General features: G+C 38.8%; 1 protein-coding gene across 1 annotated transcript; it reads right to left on the bottom strand.

Moving 5' to 3' along the window:
- Positions 1-617: 617 nt before the first annotated feature.
- Positions 618-19,746, bottom strand: LOC121316934 (low-density lipoprotein receptor-related protein 11-like). Its single transcript, XM_041252322.1, has 9 exons — positions 19,111-19,746; positions 17,781-17,938; positions 10,602-10,743; positions 9,447-9,572; positions 8,951-9,172; positions 8,538-8,708; positions 5,325-5,381; positions 4,310-4,381; positions 618-3,508 (listed from the first exon to the last, which is right to left on the bottom strand). The coding sequence occupies exons 1-9, from the start codon at positions 19,718-19,720 to the stop codon at positions 3,447-3,449; spliced, it is 1,620 nt and encodes a 539-aa protein (XP_041108256.1). The 5' UTR covers positions 19,721-19,746; the 3' UTR covers positions 618-3,446.
- Between the last annotated feature and the right edge of the window lie 537 nt (positions 19,747-20,283).

The raw sequence follows: 20,283 nt of genomic DNA, 5'->3' as shown, positions 1-20,283 counted from the left end.
AGATGAGACCAAGATAGAGCTTTTTGGCCAAAACTCAAAGCACTGTGTGGTGCTAACCTAACACTGCCCATGCCTCAAGAAACACCATCCCTACAGTGAAGTATGGTGGTGGCAGCATCATGCTGTGGGGATGCTTCTCATCAGCAGGGACTGGGCATCTTGTTACAATTGAAGGAAGAATGGATGGAGCAAAATACAGGAAGATACTGCAAGAGAATCTGCTTCAGTCTGCTAAAAAACTGAAGCTTGGGAGGAAATTCACCTTTCAGCAGGACAATGATCCCAAGCACAAGGCCAAAACAACATTGGAATGGCTCAAGAACAAAAAAGCAAATGTCCTACAGTGGCCCAGTCAAAGTCCTGATCTCAATTCCATTGAGAATCTGTGGCACTATTTGAAAATTGCGATCCACAAGTGTCGTCCAACCAACCTGAACCAAATCTGCCAAGAAGAATGGGCCAAAATCACTCCGACATTGTGTGCAAAGCTGGTACATACTTACCCCAAAAGACTTAAAGCTGTTATTGCAGCGAAAGGTGGCTCTACCAAATATTAATGTGTGGAGGTTGAATACTTATGCAAGCAAGATATTTCAGTTTTTTAATTTTCTGAAAAATATTTCCCAACATAAAACCAATGTCACCTTACAATAATTGCAGTGGAAGAGGAATTATGAAAATACAGTCTATATTGCAAGGAGGTGAAACACATCTGCTAATAATTGTCTTCGGAGCATACAGACAGACCTTTGTCATGCCCTGTGCAACCATAAGGTACGATAAAAAACTTGACCCTTATGTGATGTATGAAAGTACCTGCCATAGAGCAAAATGTCTGAGTACCACAGTATTTCTCATTTTGTACTAGTACCAAAGTGAAAGAGTATAAAACTCTTATTGTTTTTATTCTGGCAGGTTTAGAATCTAGAATATTGCATTTAGCTCCAAAAATCATTACAGATATGATTGCAATGGAAGAGGAATGATGACAATACAGTCCCAGAATTAATTCCCCAAATGTGTTTTACACAACATATACACAGTCAATTCTCATCAAGACAAACTCAGATTGAACACATTTCCTGATACTATGCATTTTCTACATGGTCCCGAACAAATTTAGCAGTTGCTTATTGTAAATTACTTCTTGAAATACAAATACACTTAACACGAATTTCCTGTTTGTGAGAATTATTTTGTAGCCCCCCAGGGAAGAAAATTTGGAATAAAACAAATTGGAAGTTCAATATGTGTAATATTGGAAATGTTTTAACTTGCATCCAGATTAGCACCTCTATACTATATTTTAGTGCTGTTTTGGTACTCCTCACCCTATGATGCATTTTGAGTTGCCATAGTTCTTGCGCATCAAATCCATTTCCTTGAAGCACAGACATGAGCGCCCAGTGCTAAAAATGTGCATTATCCTTGCAGACAAAAGTGGAGGTGTTGAATTGCACCACTGTACACAATAAGGAAAGACGTTGCTGCAGATTTCAACATTCCCACAAACACTTTCTCAACCATTCTGAAAAACTGGGATACGGTAATACAGACCTATGAACAGCAAAACAGTGGATGCAAGTTAACAGCCTGATGTTGAGGATCCCTTGCTTTTGTAGTTTAAAAATGCCTGTGATTAGAATGAGACATGCAGAGCTGCAAATGTATACTTTTTCACTTACACTTTCACGTGGAACTGTATTTTCAATAACATGCACAGTACTTTTACATTTATAATATTTTTCATTGTACTGTAATTGAAATTTGATTTCAATTTTACTGTAACTTCAATAAAAACTGACTCCTGATAATAAGAACTACTGATCAGTGCCAACACACATTTTTCACCGGCCCTTTACAATTCATATTAATGAGAGTTGACTATATTTTTTTATTTTGGTTTTCTATTGCTAGAGGAGAAATACAATGATTGCTGTGGGTTGACCTTCTTGAAAACAAAAGTTGTTAAAGTATACAGTTCCCTGTACCTTCAATTAAAACTTCATATTTTCACAATGTCACACTAGTATGCACCAAATAGTAGATAACTTACATGCAATAAACATACATTGTTACACAATAGCACCATCTTCTGGATCAGATTACATTAGCACACATATTTCTGCCTGACTGTTGAGAGTAGTACATTCCTAAGCTTTTCTAAAAGATGTTAAACTGCAGAGCAGAATTTCTGGTTATGTTTAAGGCTTTGAGAATATGTGGTAAATAGAAGGATTTGCAGACTTCTTAGCTTACAGTTTGGAACCCATGTAGCAGGGAGCAGAAAACTGACCATATCATTGAATTCAGTACCTAGCTTTGCCTTTATTTAATATTGGTTAGTAAGTTGAAGAAATAGTAATAATAAAAAAAGGAAGCAAACAAAGGCCTTGTGTACAGCACTAGAAAGCCTACTTATGCCAGGGCCTACTCAAGTTTTACAGCGAGTCACTGAACCTAGTATGACAGCTGCTAAATAACCAGCAATGAGTAAAAACAGTAATTAGAATGTTAGAAATAATATTACATGTGGACTGATTCACCAGGAGGATAGTGCACAAATGTTACTGGAATATCACATCATTAACAATACAGAACAAACCCATTCTGAAAATCTGAACTGAGGTTATGGGAACCGGTAGGACAAGTCCATACTTGCCATAGTAAACAGCAGTTGGTTGCTGATCTATTAAGATACATATATAAGGTGCCTTAATAATACATATATACATCAATAGTTTATTTTAATTGCTTTTTAAAAATTATTTAAATCTGTATTTTTTTCTTAAATGCCATTTTAAATAAATATCAATTTTAAGGGAAATTTGACTTCATTGTTGTTAAACTACATTCAGATTTCCATTAAACACTCAGATTTTCTTATATATTTTCCTTGGGTTTTAGTCTAAACAACATTGACCATGCTGGTAGTTATTAACTAGTTAAACCAATGGGGAGGGATACGACACAGAGCCCCTGACATGCTGTATGGTAGTGTATAATCCATTTACCTCTGGAATTAAAACTGCACACTGGTCCCTTTCAAACAGCTAACTGATGCATTCTCTCATTAATCTGTACATAACGTGGTGCACACAAGAGGCAGGAGGCTTTGCAGATGACCTTTTATTGGTTATATGGACAAATTTCAAACATGGTCAAGGGTTGCTTAAACTGATGTTTCTTTTTGTAGTGTTCCATTTTTATTTTATGAAAAACTACATAAAGTTCTGGGTGCTTCTTCACATTTTCACTAAGCCTCAAACACCAGAATACACCCACTCTGCTGTATAGTATAATATACATATTGTTGGCTGAAGCTAAACAAAGTTGTTTTGGGTCCTTCCAATTCCGCCAGGACCTTTGTGTTTGCAGCTACAAGTACATGCCGTTGATGAGGTAGTCAGACTCCTCCAATGTTACAGGTTGGGCTTTCTTCAGCTTCATTCCATTAGCAGGAGCAAGGCGGTGATGGCCAGCCCCAGAGCAAGAGGCAGCACAGCACCTGGTGAAATGATATTCCGAGAAACAACTCTTAGACATGTCTTCAGGGGAAAACAGGAGCGGATAAACCACACCAGCTGAGTCCCAGAGGACATTCTGCAGTGCCAGTCACTGAACACACAATAGTAAACAAACACATTTCAGATTTCTTCTTGGGAAAAGATTCATTTCTCCACTATCAAACTGGTTCCAATATAAAAAGCACATTAATATACATTCCATTACCATACAAACATCCATTACCATACACAGAAGGCTAGTGACATTGCACAGTGTGTGTTGTATGTATATTTAAGTTAATTATTCTGTTTAGGTTAGGAACTTCTTCACTTACGGCTTGAATGTTTTTTGGTTTATCTCTAAATATGTCACACATAGGTTGAGACTGAGGAGCACACGAAGCCAGTGTTGAGCTTGTTGTATTGTTGTAGCTAACAAAATAATTCCACAAATATTCCCTATGATGCACATCCATTAATTGCACTGTAGCTCTCAGTGCAGTTTGTGAAAAAACAAATGTTTTATCAAACATGTACATTATTTTCATTTTAAAACATGATATCCGGTACTACACTAAGTTCAAGAAATCTCTGTTTGCAAGAGATGCTTCCAGATTATCTTGCACTTCCTGGGTCATTTCACCTGGAGAGTGAAATTGTTCCCATTTCAAGGCTAACTTTGCTGTCGGTAACCAACCAGCTGCTTCCCCCTAATGATTGACATGCTCTCCAGCCAGTAAGATGCTTTGGCCTGGAAGTCACTGCAGGGACAGACTTTCTGGAATGTCCAAATATTGTCTCACCTGAATCTGGGACTGGGTGTCCACCTCCAACTTCACCTTTATCCACTGAATCTTTCTCTTGAGGAGCATCAGCTTTAAAAAGAACAGAATAAAATATACATGTCTAAGAAACAAACAGCCCTGACTGGTTGCCTACTTGGCCCAGCTTTGAATCAAGGTAAAGGGAATACAACTATTGTAATGGTATACAACTAGAAACAGCACAGGTACAGTTCAGTAGTCATTAGAGTTAATTTCTACATTTTGCATTTCCTTTTATTGCTTTATTGTTTGCATTTCATGAATCATAAACAATATTGTAAAACACCTGAACAAATATCCTACAAAAATATACATTATATAGGATATAAAATCACCATATTTGTGTGAATGAACCACTTACGTTTTATGTGAACACTTTTCCATATATGCAATGTGTGTGTGTGTGTGTATATATATATATATATATATATATATATATATATATATAAATATATATATATATAAATTGGGCGAATTGACAGTTTAGAAATTTTAGGGAGTTTTGGTTACTTGGTTCCAAAAGTCAACAAAACTAATTAAACCACCAAGACATTATTTATTATACAATGCAGCTGACGGATACTGCTGGCCACCAGCAAACCAACAGCTGGGTTACATAAGATAAGTTAGGATTTCAAAGTGTGGAGTGTGACTGCTGGATAAGGGTGTGGGTGTACAGCACCACTATAGAGATTAGGCTGAAGTCTCACCAGCTGGCCTTTCCCATGCAAGGAGATCAGTAATTGGCGGTGGGATACAGGAAGGATAGGTTCAGCACAACAGTTGGCTTTATGAGCTACTGTACCATTGCTGCAGAGCATGTGTGACAACCTTCATTGCATTTTGTGTGGGTGTCAATTTCACTGTGAGTCACTTGATACCATAAACACTGCAGGCGATCAATAACATTGTCATTCATTAATTTTTTGTTTTAATTCACCCTTTATATGTATGTGTTTGATTTTCATTTTTGATAAGATTTGACAGAACTTACCGGGTTCAGCGTTTATGCTGGAGGGTGGAGCAGTAGTATGGTGTGGTGGGTCTTTGTCTAAGAATTAAAAAAAAAAAAAAAAAAAGATCTTTAGAGTGTATTAAGTTTATTAACAGGGCTTAAATAAACATGACTCAATGATTCATGCCTGCAGCGTCACTCATGAGTAAACAAGAGTAGTGACATGGAGGAAAAAAACTAATGTTATTGGCACAATAGCGAAAATAACAACATTCAGTCACATGAGGCTATGTTGTTATTAGGGTTAAGGATGAACAAAACAACTGTAACATGTTATGCACACTGTATGTTGTTCCCATTTTAAGGGTTTACAAAGTCAAATATTCTAAGGCTGCCACATTTAAAACATTTTGTAAACATGTAAACTACCTCAGTAAACTAAGTGGTGCCATTTAAACGAAGGACGGGGCCTTTTCAAGGCAAAAAAAAAATACTACCAAAATACTCAATACCTTGCAATTGGGCATTACACACTATTTCACATTTACTAAAGTAGTGCATAATCCACTTTTCAGTTAAGTAGTAAAAATAAATGAGATACATAAGGAAAAGGTATTTGCACACGTGTGTTTATGAGTTTTGTCTTATGGCTAATTAACAAAGCACAATGTTAATTTTCACGCTGCAGATCTGCACATAATTTACACAAGCAAATTTAAAATAAAAAATAATCTTACTTTGTTTAAAAAAGAGGTTGGTTTTTATATATCATCACTTGAAACAGCAGCTCTTAATTGACTTTGCCTATATGGTCTCCTTTTCCAAACAACCATGACAAAATAATCTTTTTAAAATGTTGACATTTCTTTATGCTCCTCCAGGTATGCCTGCGAGTCTTCATGTGGCAGGAAGTTCGTTCAGGTGCATTGTGGATTCTGTTGTTTCTTGCTGGCACACAAGTATGTAAAAAAAGAAATATATTTGGGGGGGGGGGGGGGGGGGGTGATAGGCTTGTGAGCTGCTTAGCAAGTTTATAGGTTATGGATTTTTTAAACATCCATCTCCAGTAAACTAAAATAAAGCGTTTCCATGCTTAAAGGTGCAAGCCTTAGAAGAGTCCTAGTCTAACAAAAGAGTATATCCAAATACCATCTGAAAGGACTACCCCTTAAGTACACCAGGGAAGTGCAATTTATGAAAAAAAGTTGTTGTCCAAGGATAAAATGTTAAAAAAATCTACTTGACCGTAAAAATCAACTTGCCCCCACCCCATCACACAAAACAATCGAATATAACTTATAGGATTTTGGTTTTATTTAACAGTGAACACAATCAACCAATTAGTGATTAACAGGGGCGGTTCTAGCCTTGTAGTTTGACGGGTTCACTAAGATGCGCAAAAGGTTCCCTGTGACCCCACCTCACACTAAACAAATGTATACCATAATTTAAGGAAATGTTCTTTTCAGTGCAGTTTGGAACACATTTGCTAGGGAATTTAAGTAAAAATACTAAAGCTCCTTTCACACTGGCATGCTTTACCCGGGTCGAAACCCGGTGTCCTGCAGGTCGGCTGAGCGATTTGACACTGCTTTTGATAAAGCAGGGTTGACCTGGGTGACAGTCACAAGTAAACAATGTGTGTATCAATGCCCCGGAAGCAGCTTGTTACTGACTCTTCTATCCAAGCTTCTCTGGATTGAACCGTCGGCCCCAGTGTTGATTACAGCAAATGTTTCTTCATCTCTGCTGCAATCTGGCTCATGGTGTGCCTCAAGCAACAAAAATATGGCTGAACAGAATAAACAAAAACCTTCACACAGGCGTGGCTGTTTGTTATTTCGTCAGCCATCATGCATTTTGTCTCGCTCAACCCGGGTCTAAGCGTGTCGACCCACATTCTGAGGTGGGTCACTGGGACCCGGCTTAACCCGAGTACGACCCAGGTACGAGGTTTCACAGACGTGCCAGTGTGAAAGGGGCTTTAGAGGACTACTATAATAAGCAATACTTGGGAGTTATTCAAATACAAACATAGCTTCTGCCTGTTTTTTTCCACTCTTTCTCTATAAACTGAATCCAAGTCCTGATTAGTTTGTTGCATCACAGATATGAAATAATTGCCAACTATGATTGCTGCTTTGTGGAATTCTGATTTTTCTTGCTGTTCTTTCAGTTTTGTAACTGCTGAACCCCAGCTTTTTAAAGGACTTGTGGATTTCTGCATTTTATACTGTTTTTCTACCAAAATGCACACACTATTTACAGTAGGCTCCATCAAATTCTGCAAAGACGAAATATGTTTTTTCTTTTGTTTATTTCTATTACATACTTTTTTTTAAGCCATGTACAACTTTTTACAGCTATTTTTCCTCATCTAACATCTTGTCCCATGATGGCTAAATGGAACAGTGCTGCAGCAGGGAGATCCTGATTTCATATCCTAATGGCTTTTTTTTTCAGAGGGCAACATTCTTTCCCTGCACTACTCTCACTGAAAAATTAATAAATTAATACATAAACACATTGCCATGAGATTTACAGTCTGTATATTATTTTAATATCTATCTATCTATCTATCTATCTATCTATCTATCTATCTATCTATCTATCTATCTATCTATCTGTATATATAAGCATTTCATTTTTATCATTATAAACATATTTGTCAATCTTCATATTTCAATATTAGTAAACTAATACAAAAAGTAGTACAAAAAAAGGTTTGATATAGGGTTTAAATCTACTAAATACATAAATAAATAAATAGCAAAGTAGGTTAGCAACACTAATCGAAATAAATAAATAAATAAATAAACAGAGAACTGCACAACCCTGTACACAGTGATGGTAATACATGCTGGGGATATAGTTTGTTCTCTCTCAACAGGTTTATAATCCTTCCAGTAGCCGAGCCCTCACTATGTAAATAGCAAAATAAACCACCATAAGATGTTTGGCTGACTCTTAGCTACTACTTAGCATACACATTTAACAGTGAGAATTTCTCCGCCAACCATACCTCTATTATCCAATCTTCATCAAAGTCTGTCTGCTTTCTTGCTCATCGTGATTGAGACTAACTTGCAACAGGAAGATTTACAGAATAAACGTGAGAGACGCTATCAGCATAACACAGTAATCAGACATTTGAGGGACAGCCTATACAACAGGTGTCAGCATTTTGTTGGGCTAGCCCTTGTAACTTGTATGACCCACAATGACATAAAGCAAACAAAAAGACTTCTGTACCTTGTTTCTTTATACAGTCATTGACGCAGTCTGCTTCCTGTAGGAAATTGTTTCCATTGCCTTTGCAGCCACCATAGATGAAGTGCTTGCATGTTCCTGTGGCAGCATCAAAGAACCAGCGAGGAAAGATACCTTTGCAAGGGCCAGCAGCAGGGGGCGCCAGACAGTACTCTGAGAACAGACACGCTGTTAAAAAACTGGATCTAAATGCCTAAATGCCCATCTAACACAAATTTGAGGGTCAGATGTATTTTTTCCATGTTTTGTGAACAATGTTGCATTTTGTGTTCACTAAATTGACAAGCAAAATGCTTTGAGTGTAAACTCTATAATTCTCAATAGCCTTTCTTATTGACATGCATACACCATGGCTACATAAGCATTTATACAGTGTAGACTCTGTACACAGGTACCTGTAACATGTATGTTGTTTTGTGTAGTCTTTCCCTGAGTTAATGGTGGATTGGTTTCTTCCCTGTTGTGTGTATGTAAGGACGGTTGCAGTTTTTCCATTGTTGTCTTCCTTGGGTCTTCAGCAGACCTGTATTCACCCCCCTCTGTCAGGATGATAGTCTTCTGGTTGACCGTCTCGGAGGAGTGGGTAACATACTTGCGGCTTCCTTCAGTCCCTTCAACTGAGGGAAGTGAAGACAATAATACTTACTAAGCTACCTATCAGTGAGTAAACAGTTATTTCTAACCATTACTGTTCAATATAGCCTACCGCTACTTTTATACTTTATAACGCTTTAATCTAAAAGACATAGGTGTAGTGAAAAACTTAAAAAATGTTTTTCATTTAAAATATAATCTAAGGCCAAGTATGAATACATTAGGGCCAAGGATTTTGAATACATCCTGAGCAACCAAACTGAAGCATACTATGAACATCACAGTATTTGAGCTCACTGCTTTGGCAGAAGGCTTCGTCTGACCCATCGAGACACTGCTTTTTTCCATCGCATGCAAAGGTGATATCCACACAGCAGCCATCGTCACACATGAACTGGTAGCGGGAGCAGAGCCCTGGACAGACTGGGGGACAGAAATATTCATTATTATAGCCAGCAGGGAAAAATCTTCAACAACCTACTCTGGGACAAGAGGGACTAAAGGCTTACACACAATGCTGTCAGTGAGTCTCTCAAGAAGCAACTGTCCATACTGTCCATTATTCCAGGAATAAGGGAAACCACTGACAAAGCACGACAAGACAATTACATTTGATTAAATTAAAAACACTGTGTCTCTCAATGCTAATGGTGTTCAACTCTCTTTCAGGAGGGATAGAGATTTGTTCCTATCTGGCTCGTGACCTTTATGTGTACTTACATTGATTGCTTTTATATTTTAATATTTTTTCCAAGGATAATGTGCTACCTCTAATCATGTTGCAAAAATAGCCCTAATTTTAAACTGAGCAGTGTACTAACCTGCAATGGTTTTGAAACAAAATCAGCATATACAACATTTCTGTTTCAATACTATGTTTTCCTCTGGGCATTTAAGCATGAAATACAGTGCACAGCTTGGGTTAAATAACAGCTTGCGCTGCAGGGTATTTCGCTGTATGCTGATGAACAAGTCATTATTTTGTATTTGTGTAATAGGAAAGGTCAAGAAGAAAGCATTAGCCTTCGTTGTTACCACATACTTTAGCTAGATAGCTGTAATACAACAAAACAGTTCAGTTTTAATCCACTTCCTAGCTCAAATGCAGATATATAGGAAATACAATTCAAAGCAAGTACTTGTTTAATAACATTTAGTCTAATTGTACTGTTTGCAGCTGCATGCTCATAGGAACCTACAAATCACTCCTGTAAGAAAATCAACGCTGGATTTCTATAATATTAAAGGGCGGCAGTATTTAGACCGGCCACTGACTAGATCATTAAAATAGAACACAGTCCTCAGATTTTTTTCCAACTTCATGATTTATTGACAAACAAATCATGAACGAGTTGGTAAAATGTAACACTAAAGCAATAGACAGAGAAGGACATGAAGGAGGAGCTGACTGGCAAAAACATCATTTCTCTGAGACACATGCAGGTGTTGTACCTGGTGCTTTGTGCTCTGATTGGAGAACAGTGACTGTAACATTGTCTGAGCTCTTCTGACCCCCAGTGTCTGTGACGGTCAGCTGGAAGTGGTAGGACCCTTCTTTCAGGCCAGTCAACTTCAATACCCCAGGCTGAGGAGCCTTCATGGAATAAAATCAACAGCAGAGTTAAACAGTGATGCAAACAAATACAGTACCATGCTGTACCAGTTTCCCATTGTACGTCAAGTTTCCCATTCTATTTTATGAGCAGTTTCTCAGTATAGCGTCTCAGGTTTAATTCTCTAAGGCAGTGCTAGTACTGTGGAATGTGCAATGAAAGTTGGGGGAGTCTCAGGTGACATTTGTATCCAACTGTGTGTCATGTAGCGATTCCAATCTATGTTTAGAAGACTAAGATATATTTTGCTGGAAACCATTGAACCTTTACAAGTATATATATATATATATATATAGTGTTTTAAATTATTTTTTCTTTGTTTTATTATTAGTTTTACTAGTTTAGTTGTAGTTTATATAGTTTTTTAGCGAAAGCTAAACATAAGTGGAGAGCGACAACAGGAGTGATGAAGATTTCGAAGTTGGTTTGGAGGATTTCGATACCAGCGACAGTGATGCCGACCTATCACTCAGCGATGATGATGATGAAGAGGATGTGGAGCCAAGAACAGTACAAACTGTACAAACAAAAGAGCATGCAGCTACTTTACAGGTAAACCAGCTGCAAACGGGAAGCTGTTTGGTTTGAAATGGCAGTGCTGTGACGAAATACTATCGAAACACAGCACTGTGTACAAGGCAATGAAGCAGTCATCTGCAGCAGTCAGATCCATAACAATGCCTGCACCAAGTAGCCCTGTGTACGCATTTGTGACTATCCCTCCAACACAAGGGAAGCAAAGACTGCAAAAAAGGAGCAGGGTCTGCCAAGAAAATGAAAACAAAAGAAAGGACATTGTATGTAAGATTTCAATAAATGGCACAGAGCAAGTCGATAATGGCACATGTTGTTTGAATTTTATTTGATAATTACTGTTTACTGATTATTACTTTTATTATTAAGGTAATTACTGTTATTATTATTATTATATTAAGGGTTAATGAAAAAACATAGTTTAGGCCATTTATTTGTATTCTATTCATCATATGTTAACATTTTATAGCAATTACAGGTTTGAAAACATTATTATTATTATTTTCAAAATCCGGTACCTGGGAAGGGGTTTCATTATTGTTCTGTTCGCCTGTCATTTTTTCTAGCTTGTTGTTTTATAAATGCTTCATAATTACTTATGTCCATAGTGTATAATGGGATTAACACAAAACCTGAAGATTGTGATTTGTTCTGCACTCAGTATTAAATGGCAAATCTATTCACATCTCAGCTGAATACCTACTTGGCAGCTTTAAGGCTTACACAATTAATGACTCATCAGATAAAAAATATATAAAATACTGGGTGCATATCAAGCTGATGTAGTTAACAAAATAATTCCATAACTCTTACAGGCTATGCATTTTCATTCATTATTGTGGCAGGGTGGAAATTTCTTCCTGTCAAAACACGTGGGAATGTGGCTCGAGCCGATAACTGAATAAATGATTAATTACAGTGCCTACTGAAAGTCTACATCCCTTTCAAAATGTTCACCTTTTGTAGCCTTATAGCCTGGAATTAAAATGCATTAAAATAGCTTTTTTTCATTTATCTACACATCCTACCCCACAACTTCCAAGTGAAAAAAATATTGTAGAAATTTGTAGAAAATTAAAAATAAAAACTGAAATAGCTTGGTTGGATAAGTGTCCACCCCCCTCGTAATAACAATCCTAAGTAAACTCAACAACCATCAGTCAGTGTTGTTTTTGTTTATTTTGTAACCAATCGCCTTCAAAATCATACACCAAGTTAACTGGCCTCCATCTGTGTTAAATTGTAGTGATTCACATGATTTCAGGATAAATTCAGCAGTTCCTGTAGGTTCTTTCTGCTGGGTAGTGCATTTCAAAGCAAAGACTCAACCATGAGCACCAAGGCGCTTTCAAAAGAACTACGGCACAAAGTTATTGAAAGGCACAGATCAGGGGATGGGTATAAAAAAATATCAAAGGCCTTGAATATCCATTGGAGCATGGTCAAGATGATTATTAAGAAGTGAAAGGTGTATGGCACCACCAAGACCCTGTCTAGATCAGGCCGTACCTCCAAACTGGATGACCGAGCAAGGACTGATCAGAGAGGTTACCAAGAGGCCAATGGCAACTTTGAAAGAGCTACAGGCTTTTATGGCCAAGACTTGTCAAAGTGTGGATGTGAAAACAATATCCCAAGCACTCCACAAAATCTGGCCTGTATGGTAGAGTGGCAAGAAGGAAGCCATTACTCAAGAAAGCCCACCTTGAATCCAGTTTGAAGTATGATAAAAACACTCAGGAGATTCTGTAGCCATGTGACAAAAAGTTTAGTGGTCTGACAAAACTAAAATTGAACTTTTTGGCCTAAATGCAAAGCATTATGTTTGGCATAAACCCAAAGAACACCACCCCTACTGTGAAGCATGGTGGTGGCAGCATCATGTTATGGGGATGTTTCTCATCGGCAGGGACTGGGGCACTTGTCAGGATAGAAGGGAAAATGAAAGGAGCAAAGTACAGAGAAGACCTTGAGGAAAACCTGCTGCCCTCTGCAAGAAACTGGGACGGAAGTTCACCTTTCAGCATGACGATGACCCAAAGCACACAGCCAAAGTTACACTGGAGTGGCTAAAGAAGGGTCAAATATTGCCAAATCTAGGTGTTCAAAGTTGGTAGAGACTTATCCCAACAGACTCACAGCTGCAATTGCTGCCAAAGGTGCTTCCACCAAGTATTAGCTCAGGGGGGCGGAGACTTATCCAATTATGATCTTTCAGTTTTGTATTTTTAATATATAATTTTTTTCTCAATAAAAACTTTTTTCCTCTTAACAGTGTGGAGTATGGTGTGTAGATAAGTGGAAAAAATCCTCATTTAAATGAATGAAACTCTGAGGCACTGACACAACAAAATGTGAAAAAAGTTCAAGGGGGTCTTCTACAGGCACTGTAGGCTCCAGCCACAAGTGTACAAAATAGTTGTTCACAGGTGTTAGTTTAGAATTAGTATTGAGAATTAATGTCAGTGTTCGTGGTGAAAGTTAGGGTTTGTTTACATTTCGTGAGTTTTGCAGAATCTTTTGTTTTGTCCGTGTTGTTTATTGCGCAAATAAAAATGTGCAACAGCGCTTAAACCTGCACCTTGCTTGTCTAACTCTCGCTTCCTGCCCGTAACAGCTTGGGTCGTGTCGTCACCCTGTCACACATGGTGTCAGACAAGAACTATAGGTTTATTATTAAAAAATAAATAAAAAAAGTGAAAAGAAAAGATCATAAAAAAAAGCATGGTGCAGCAGCAGCGCCAGTTACAGGCAGAAGGGGATCCGTGGTGAAGAGCTTGTGGGACGTGTGCCTATATTAAGGCCCCCTCTGGATGGACCCATACTATCTGGGTGAGGTGAGCACAGCAGAGGAAAGGCTCTGCCTGAAGGCGCTTGAAGCACCAGCCTCACAACCTCCAAAGACTGACTTTCCTAGTGCTGAGGGACGGTGGCCTGGACACTTTCCTCCCCTGCCTTGAGGACCTGTGCCTCGCCTGGGCACTATACAAGGTGCTGCCCCTTTTAGGGAGCAAAGGAGCCACCTGCCCCGAAGAGGAAAAAGGGGAGGAGTGGCTATCCCTGACAGAGAGCAACGAAACGGGTGCCAGCTGCATAGCCGAAGAGTGAGGAGCCACTGTCACCATTGATGGAATCCCCCACATCCCGGCCAGTTCCACGTCGGGAGGGCAGCTGGGACGACTACCTCAGTGCTCTCAAGGCCAGGCCTCTGCGGGGAATGGGGGCACTTCATGCTCAACTGCCCCCTCCTGGAGGAGGAGGAGGAGGGGGGAGCCATCTGCAGCGCCACAGGTAGAAGCCCTGCTGTCTCCAGTGCCACAGGGAGAAGCCCCGCTGTCTCCAGCGTCACACGGCTGGAGTGCACTGCACCACTGTCAGCATTGCCACTGCTGGCTACATGTCTGTAGGAGTCAGCATTTCTGCTGCCAGCATTGCCCCTGCCAGTGTTAACACTGTTGGCTACAGGTCTGGAGAAACCAGCCTTTCCGTTGTCAACAATTCACTGCCGGAATGCCTCGGCCCACTATCAACGGTGAGGACTCCCTGGTAGGAGGAGGTGAGAAGACCACCACAGTCCAGATCATCAACCCAACCCCAAGGATCCACATGGGGAAAGATGGACATGAGGGGAAGGGGGTTGTTTTTTAGTGAGGCGGGGTGGCTGATGGTGGCCATGTATGCTGCGCACATGAGGGAAGGAGTGTGTGTGTGGGGGGAATATTGGGTTGGCAGGGAGGGGGTCAAATTTCTCCCTGTCAAAAGACGTGGGAATGTGGCTGGAGCCACAGGCGTATAAAATACCTGTTCACGGGTTGGTTTAGAATTAGTATTGACAATTAATGTCAGTGTTCATGGTGAAGGTTAGTGTTTGCGTGCTGTCCTGTCAGTTTGTTTACGTTTTGTAAATTTTGTAGAATCTTTTGTTTTGGCCCTTGCGCCATTTGTTTTGTCAAGTGTGCTTAGTTAAATGTTTTGTCCATGTTGTTTTTGTTTATTTTGTAAATAAAAGTGTGCGACAGCACTTAAACCTGCAGCTTGCTGGTCTGACTCTCGCTTCCTGCCCGTAACAGCTTGGGTCGTGACGTCACCCTGTCACAATTATATAGGACTTAAAAGTGCAGATTTGAAAACAGTAAACTTGTATTTTTATTATAACGCATGCTATCTAGTACTGAACTCAGTTAAATAAATCTAAGTTTGCAAGCTATGCTTTCAGTGTTGCACGTTTCACCTGGAGGGTGAAATTGTCCCCACCCCTTTAAATGGCTTCCTTCCTGTCATCAACCAACGACCTACTTCTCCTATTGAGGAACATGCTTGAAGACAGTGCTGTGTAAGTCAAGAGCAAATCAATAACCTGACAAAGGGTTTAGAAACTTAGAGCTTCCTTTAACCTAAAACAGTACCATTTTGTTGATCGTTAATTAACATTTCTGTACTGTGGGTGTTGTCGAGTGATTGAAAACAAGACATTTTGTGTTTGAATTGAAAGTGATGCTCTCGAGTCGAATAGGTCAAAGTTCACGTATATTTTCCTCTAGAGGCATTATCACTTTTTGACGTCACTACTGTGGTATTATGCCTTTTTTTTTAATGGTTCAGGATGCAAATATAGCCTTCATCCATGTATTTTATATATATATTCAGACAATATGTCTCCAAATTACTTCTGATTTATTGATAATGCGAGGCACAGTAACCATTATTTAATCCCAACAACTGAGCTTGCATGAAAAACATGGCAATACAAAAATGCATAAAATACAAGTTGGATTGACAATGGAAAGTCCAGAAGTGACGTCAGGTAACTGAAGTGAGCTGAGTTAACAAAGGGGAGATGTGTCCTCAGTGATATTGTAATTTGATAGCATCTAATCTAAACCCCAGCAGCCTTTTTTTTTATCCTAAACCCTTTTCTCCAACTCTGTACTCAGCTTCACAATCAGGGGACTGCTATGTTACACAAGCATATCATAACTGCTGCTTGGTACCACTTCAAGGTTAGTTAGTAATGTGGCCAATCTGAAACCCTCAATGTCATATTCTTTATCTTATTGCTTCATTACAGAGTGTACCGTATTTGGTCCATGTGTGCACAACGTTTTTATCAGGAAAGGTAGACAAACTCTGCATTGTTCTCTAAACACAGGTGAATCCTTAGATGGCTTACTGTAGGCTGTTCCAAATGTTGACCTGGCTAATTTACCATTATGGTGGGTAAGTTAATCAAAAGCCAATCAGTAAATATAAACATAACCTATGTTTCATATACAATGTAAGTGTTAATCTATTCAAAAACATGCAGAGCCAGAACCTACAATATCCTTGTACATCTGGCATCTCAGCAATCCTTCAGCACTCAGCAGTACTCAGGTGTTTTTTTAACACAGTTTAAAAGAGACCATTCTGGAATTGTTCCTTGTCTGCACTGTGTTTATATGGTCATTATGGCATAAGCATATTATAAATCTATTCTAGTCAGCTGTTCTAAGAATACACCTGTAGGGAGGTAACAAATAAGGAAATCAAGCAGAGATTAGGTCAGGTTACCCTTACATTCCTTTTAATTATCAATCAATTGCTAGCCAATAACAATCAATACTGGTAAATTTAAACCTACCTCCCAATGTTGTTTGTGCCTTGCTTTGAGTTTACATACTCCTCCTTAACATCCTAAATCTCCTCCTCACTTCCAGCCTTGGCAGGGGGCCGAAAATATATAATGTCTAATCATCTGCTAATATGTTAAAACTGCATGAGCTGCACCAGTCTAGCAGTTGAATGCCCTGCAATGTGCAAACCATCTAGATAAAATTATAATTAGGTAGAATTTGAGGATTTGTAATTGATTCGATAGCAGATCTTTTTTGACAATCAGGCTTGTAGACTTTCTACATTCAAGTAGGAATAGAGGTAAAGTCAGACTTGGGACACATGCTACTGTCCTTTTGAAATCTGCTTGCCACTTTGTCACTTCTTTAAGACAAATATTTATTCTTCTGCTGTAATTTGGAGCAAAATGGCATTTGCACAAGAAATATTCAAGATTTACTATTATTAGTGCAATACAGTTTTCCTTTGCAGTTTTAAGTTAATATTGAACACACATAGAGTAAAGGATTGCTTCACTAAGACAAACATCTACTTTCTTACCTCAAATTAGCTTTAGCAGCCTAATCACTTCCTGTACCATAGGTCACATTGTAAGGTTACATTTAAACAAATATAGAGAATCTGACATGCAGCACAGGAATCAGCATAATCTGCACAAGTAAAATACCAAGAGAATAATCTGCAACAAAACAAAGGTGGGGTCTATAATATTAAATGTTGCAAGTGCAAACAGACGGCAAGGGATTTTATTTCAAACAATGGTTATCACGGCTTTAAACCCAGTTAACAGATTTCAAATAAATACAAACAATTTGGTTAAATGCTTACTTGAGCTCCATATCAGACAGACAAAATAATCTAGCACCAGTACCTTCATATCAGCAGAGGGGTCACCCTGCAGTAGAGTCCACTCATAGCGGGTAATTGCCTGATCATCCAGACTGTCTCTGCCATCCAGAAGGACCCAGTCTGTGGGTAGCTGGAGCACTACATCCTGGCCAGCATCACTTCGAGGAGGCTCATCGCTCACTATAAAAGTATAAGGAATGTAGGGATTGTAACAGATAATTACGGAGCCCGGGAGGGGACATGAGAAAAAAATAAATAAATACATCTTGTGCGCACGACTTTCTCGTGGCCATGAGATAAAAATATTGTATGTCGAATCATTCGCTACTGTAAACACCAGTGCTACAAACATAATATTCAATCCACTACTACGATATTCACTAAAGCAAATGTTTTTATTTTAAGTATAATCAACAGTTTAAGATACTAATATAATTATACATCATAGCAACAACAATGGCAAGAGCAGCCTGTCTGCTTGCTGGTGATTCATCACCTTTCCTGCTGGAATTTTACTGAATTGGTTCATTGCATCAGATTTACATAGCAGCTGGACACTTGCTTGAGTTCAAGACCAAGTAATTTGGCTCCAATACTGTCCTTTCCCACACCCCCAGGAAACACCCCAAACAATTAATCCCAATGCCTAATCCCAATTAGTCCCACCCAATTAACTGGATAAAATGTCAAAGCAAATATGCATTAACATGTGCTAGGATACTCGGTTGACTGACCAGGTGATATTACCCTTCCAGTTCTAAGTGACAAGTTCAGTCAGATTCAAAACACCTTGACACAGAATCTAACATTCAATTTACAAGAAATTACTTGTTGTTCTCAACCACCTCATTACATATCTACCACACCTGTGCATCAGTAATCATTCTTCTTTACTGTGTTTTTCTTAGACTCCACAGGGAAGAAATGAGTTAAATAAACAAAATTCACCCAATAAATGACACGACTTTCCTTATAACCCATCAGCAAACAGTTATGTAAATTGCGCCATTTTTTATTTTTTACTTCACCTGACTGATCTGTAGACGGTTGGAATTCGTTTTTATTCCAGTAAACTTTATTAAATAAGGCGAGACGTTTGGTGGGATGTGAACTATGACTATAAAACTTATAATATTCAACGCATAATGTTTTTAATTTTACAATATCGTTCATAGACTCAACCTACGTTAGTCTGTATAGGCCATACTCTTGTGGTTATAGATCATGTATATATTTTTACATTTAAAGAAAACATGTTTGCTTTTTAATATTATATTCTACATAAAAACATATAACAAATATTGAATAATAATAATAATTATAATAATAATAATAATAATACACACACACACCTTGTAGTGTCGCATCATCAACTGGGCTATTTACATAAGGCCGTTTCCTGGAACCTGTATGTTTAGTCAGGTCTGAACCTGCGCCCATATCACCGGGGTAGTGGGTGTTGTTGGAAGCCACACTGTATGTGCTGTATCCCTGATGCAAGGAGAATTTGCAAACATTTCTGTTTTTGTAAGTACAGTTGAATAAAAAGCAACTGAGGCTGTCCTCCGAATGCTCCCGTTCCAGCTCCACCACAGCCACTGTGCAATGAGGGTCGGAACAGCAGGCGTGCAGGCAGTCTCTCCAGCTGTAAATTCTTCCAGGAGCTGTCAGGAAAGCGGCACCCGAGTCGATGGAGTCCTTCGCCCTGATGATGTAGTCCTCTATGGCGTTGAAGCTGTCCAAACACACATCCACCGGCCGCATCCCATCTGATCTCTTCTCTTCCTGACCTTGTTGGAGGCGCTTGCGAAATTGATCAAGCAATTCTTCCATCCCTGAGATCTGCGAATTTAAATCTGAAACACGAGACGATTTGGCGAAAATGCATTGCACCATCCAAAGCAAACCAAAGCAGAGAATGTGGAGACGGTGCTTGTGCAGAACCCCGTAAAGCGGTGGCATATTTACGTAATGTATTTGTAGTTTATATATATATATATATATATATAATATATATATATATATATATATATATATAGAGTGTACTAAAAAGCCAGCCTCACGTTCTCATTTTCCCAATTTTCCCAGTAATATAACAGATCGTAACGAACGAACAGATTTGCTGCGCTCAATTAAAACAGCCCTCTTAGATGATAGGCGAACATGCGTCGTCTCTTGTTCCTGCCGATTTGCACTGTAAGGAAACGCAGATTAGTTATATTGATAACATGGTGGTACTGTGCACAGCTCAGCACTAGGACTGGGTGACAGCTCCATCCGGCGCTGTAGAGCTCACACAGCCACCTGACGTCACAGAAACGTAACTGATAAAATGGTAATTTCTTTACAAACAAATCCATGTTTCAGAAGTTTTTATTTCAATTGGAAACCACTCTTTTTGATCAAATGCAATCAAATTTGGCGATTGAACAAATAAACAACAACGAGTAAAGCGAGTGAAAAAACACGTGGGGTAGGTGGTCAAGTGACAGATTCACAAAGCAAATACAACACGGTTAAATCTG

The sequence above is a fragment of the Polyodon spathula genome, chromosome 6 (assembly GCF_017654505.1).
Source record: "Polyodon spathula isolate WHYD16114869_AA chromosome 6, ASM1765450v1, whole genome shotgun sequence".
Taxonomy (NCBI): domain Eukaryota; kingdom Metazoa; phylum Chordata; class Actinopteri; order Acipenseriformes; family Polyodontidae; genus Polyodon; species Polyodon spathula.
This window is presented reverse-complemented; position numbering and strand designations above follow the sequence as displayed.

Excerpts from the sequence above, each read along its gene's own strand:
- LOC121316934 (XM_041252322.1), bottom strand. The coding sequence starts at position 19,720 with ATGCCACCGCTTTACGGGGTTCTGCACAAGCACCGTCTCCACATTCTC. Across the intron at positions 10,744-17,780 it reads ACCCCTCTGCTGATATGAAG|GCTCCTCAGCCTGGGGTATT; the intron begins GTACTGGTGCTA and ends TATTCCATGAAG. Across the intron at positions 4,382-5,324 it reads CAGCATAAACGCTGAACCCG|CTGATGCTCCTCAAGAGAAA; the intron begins GTAAGTTCTGTC and ends TTCTTTTTAAAG.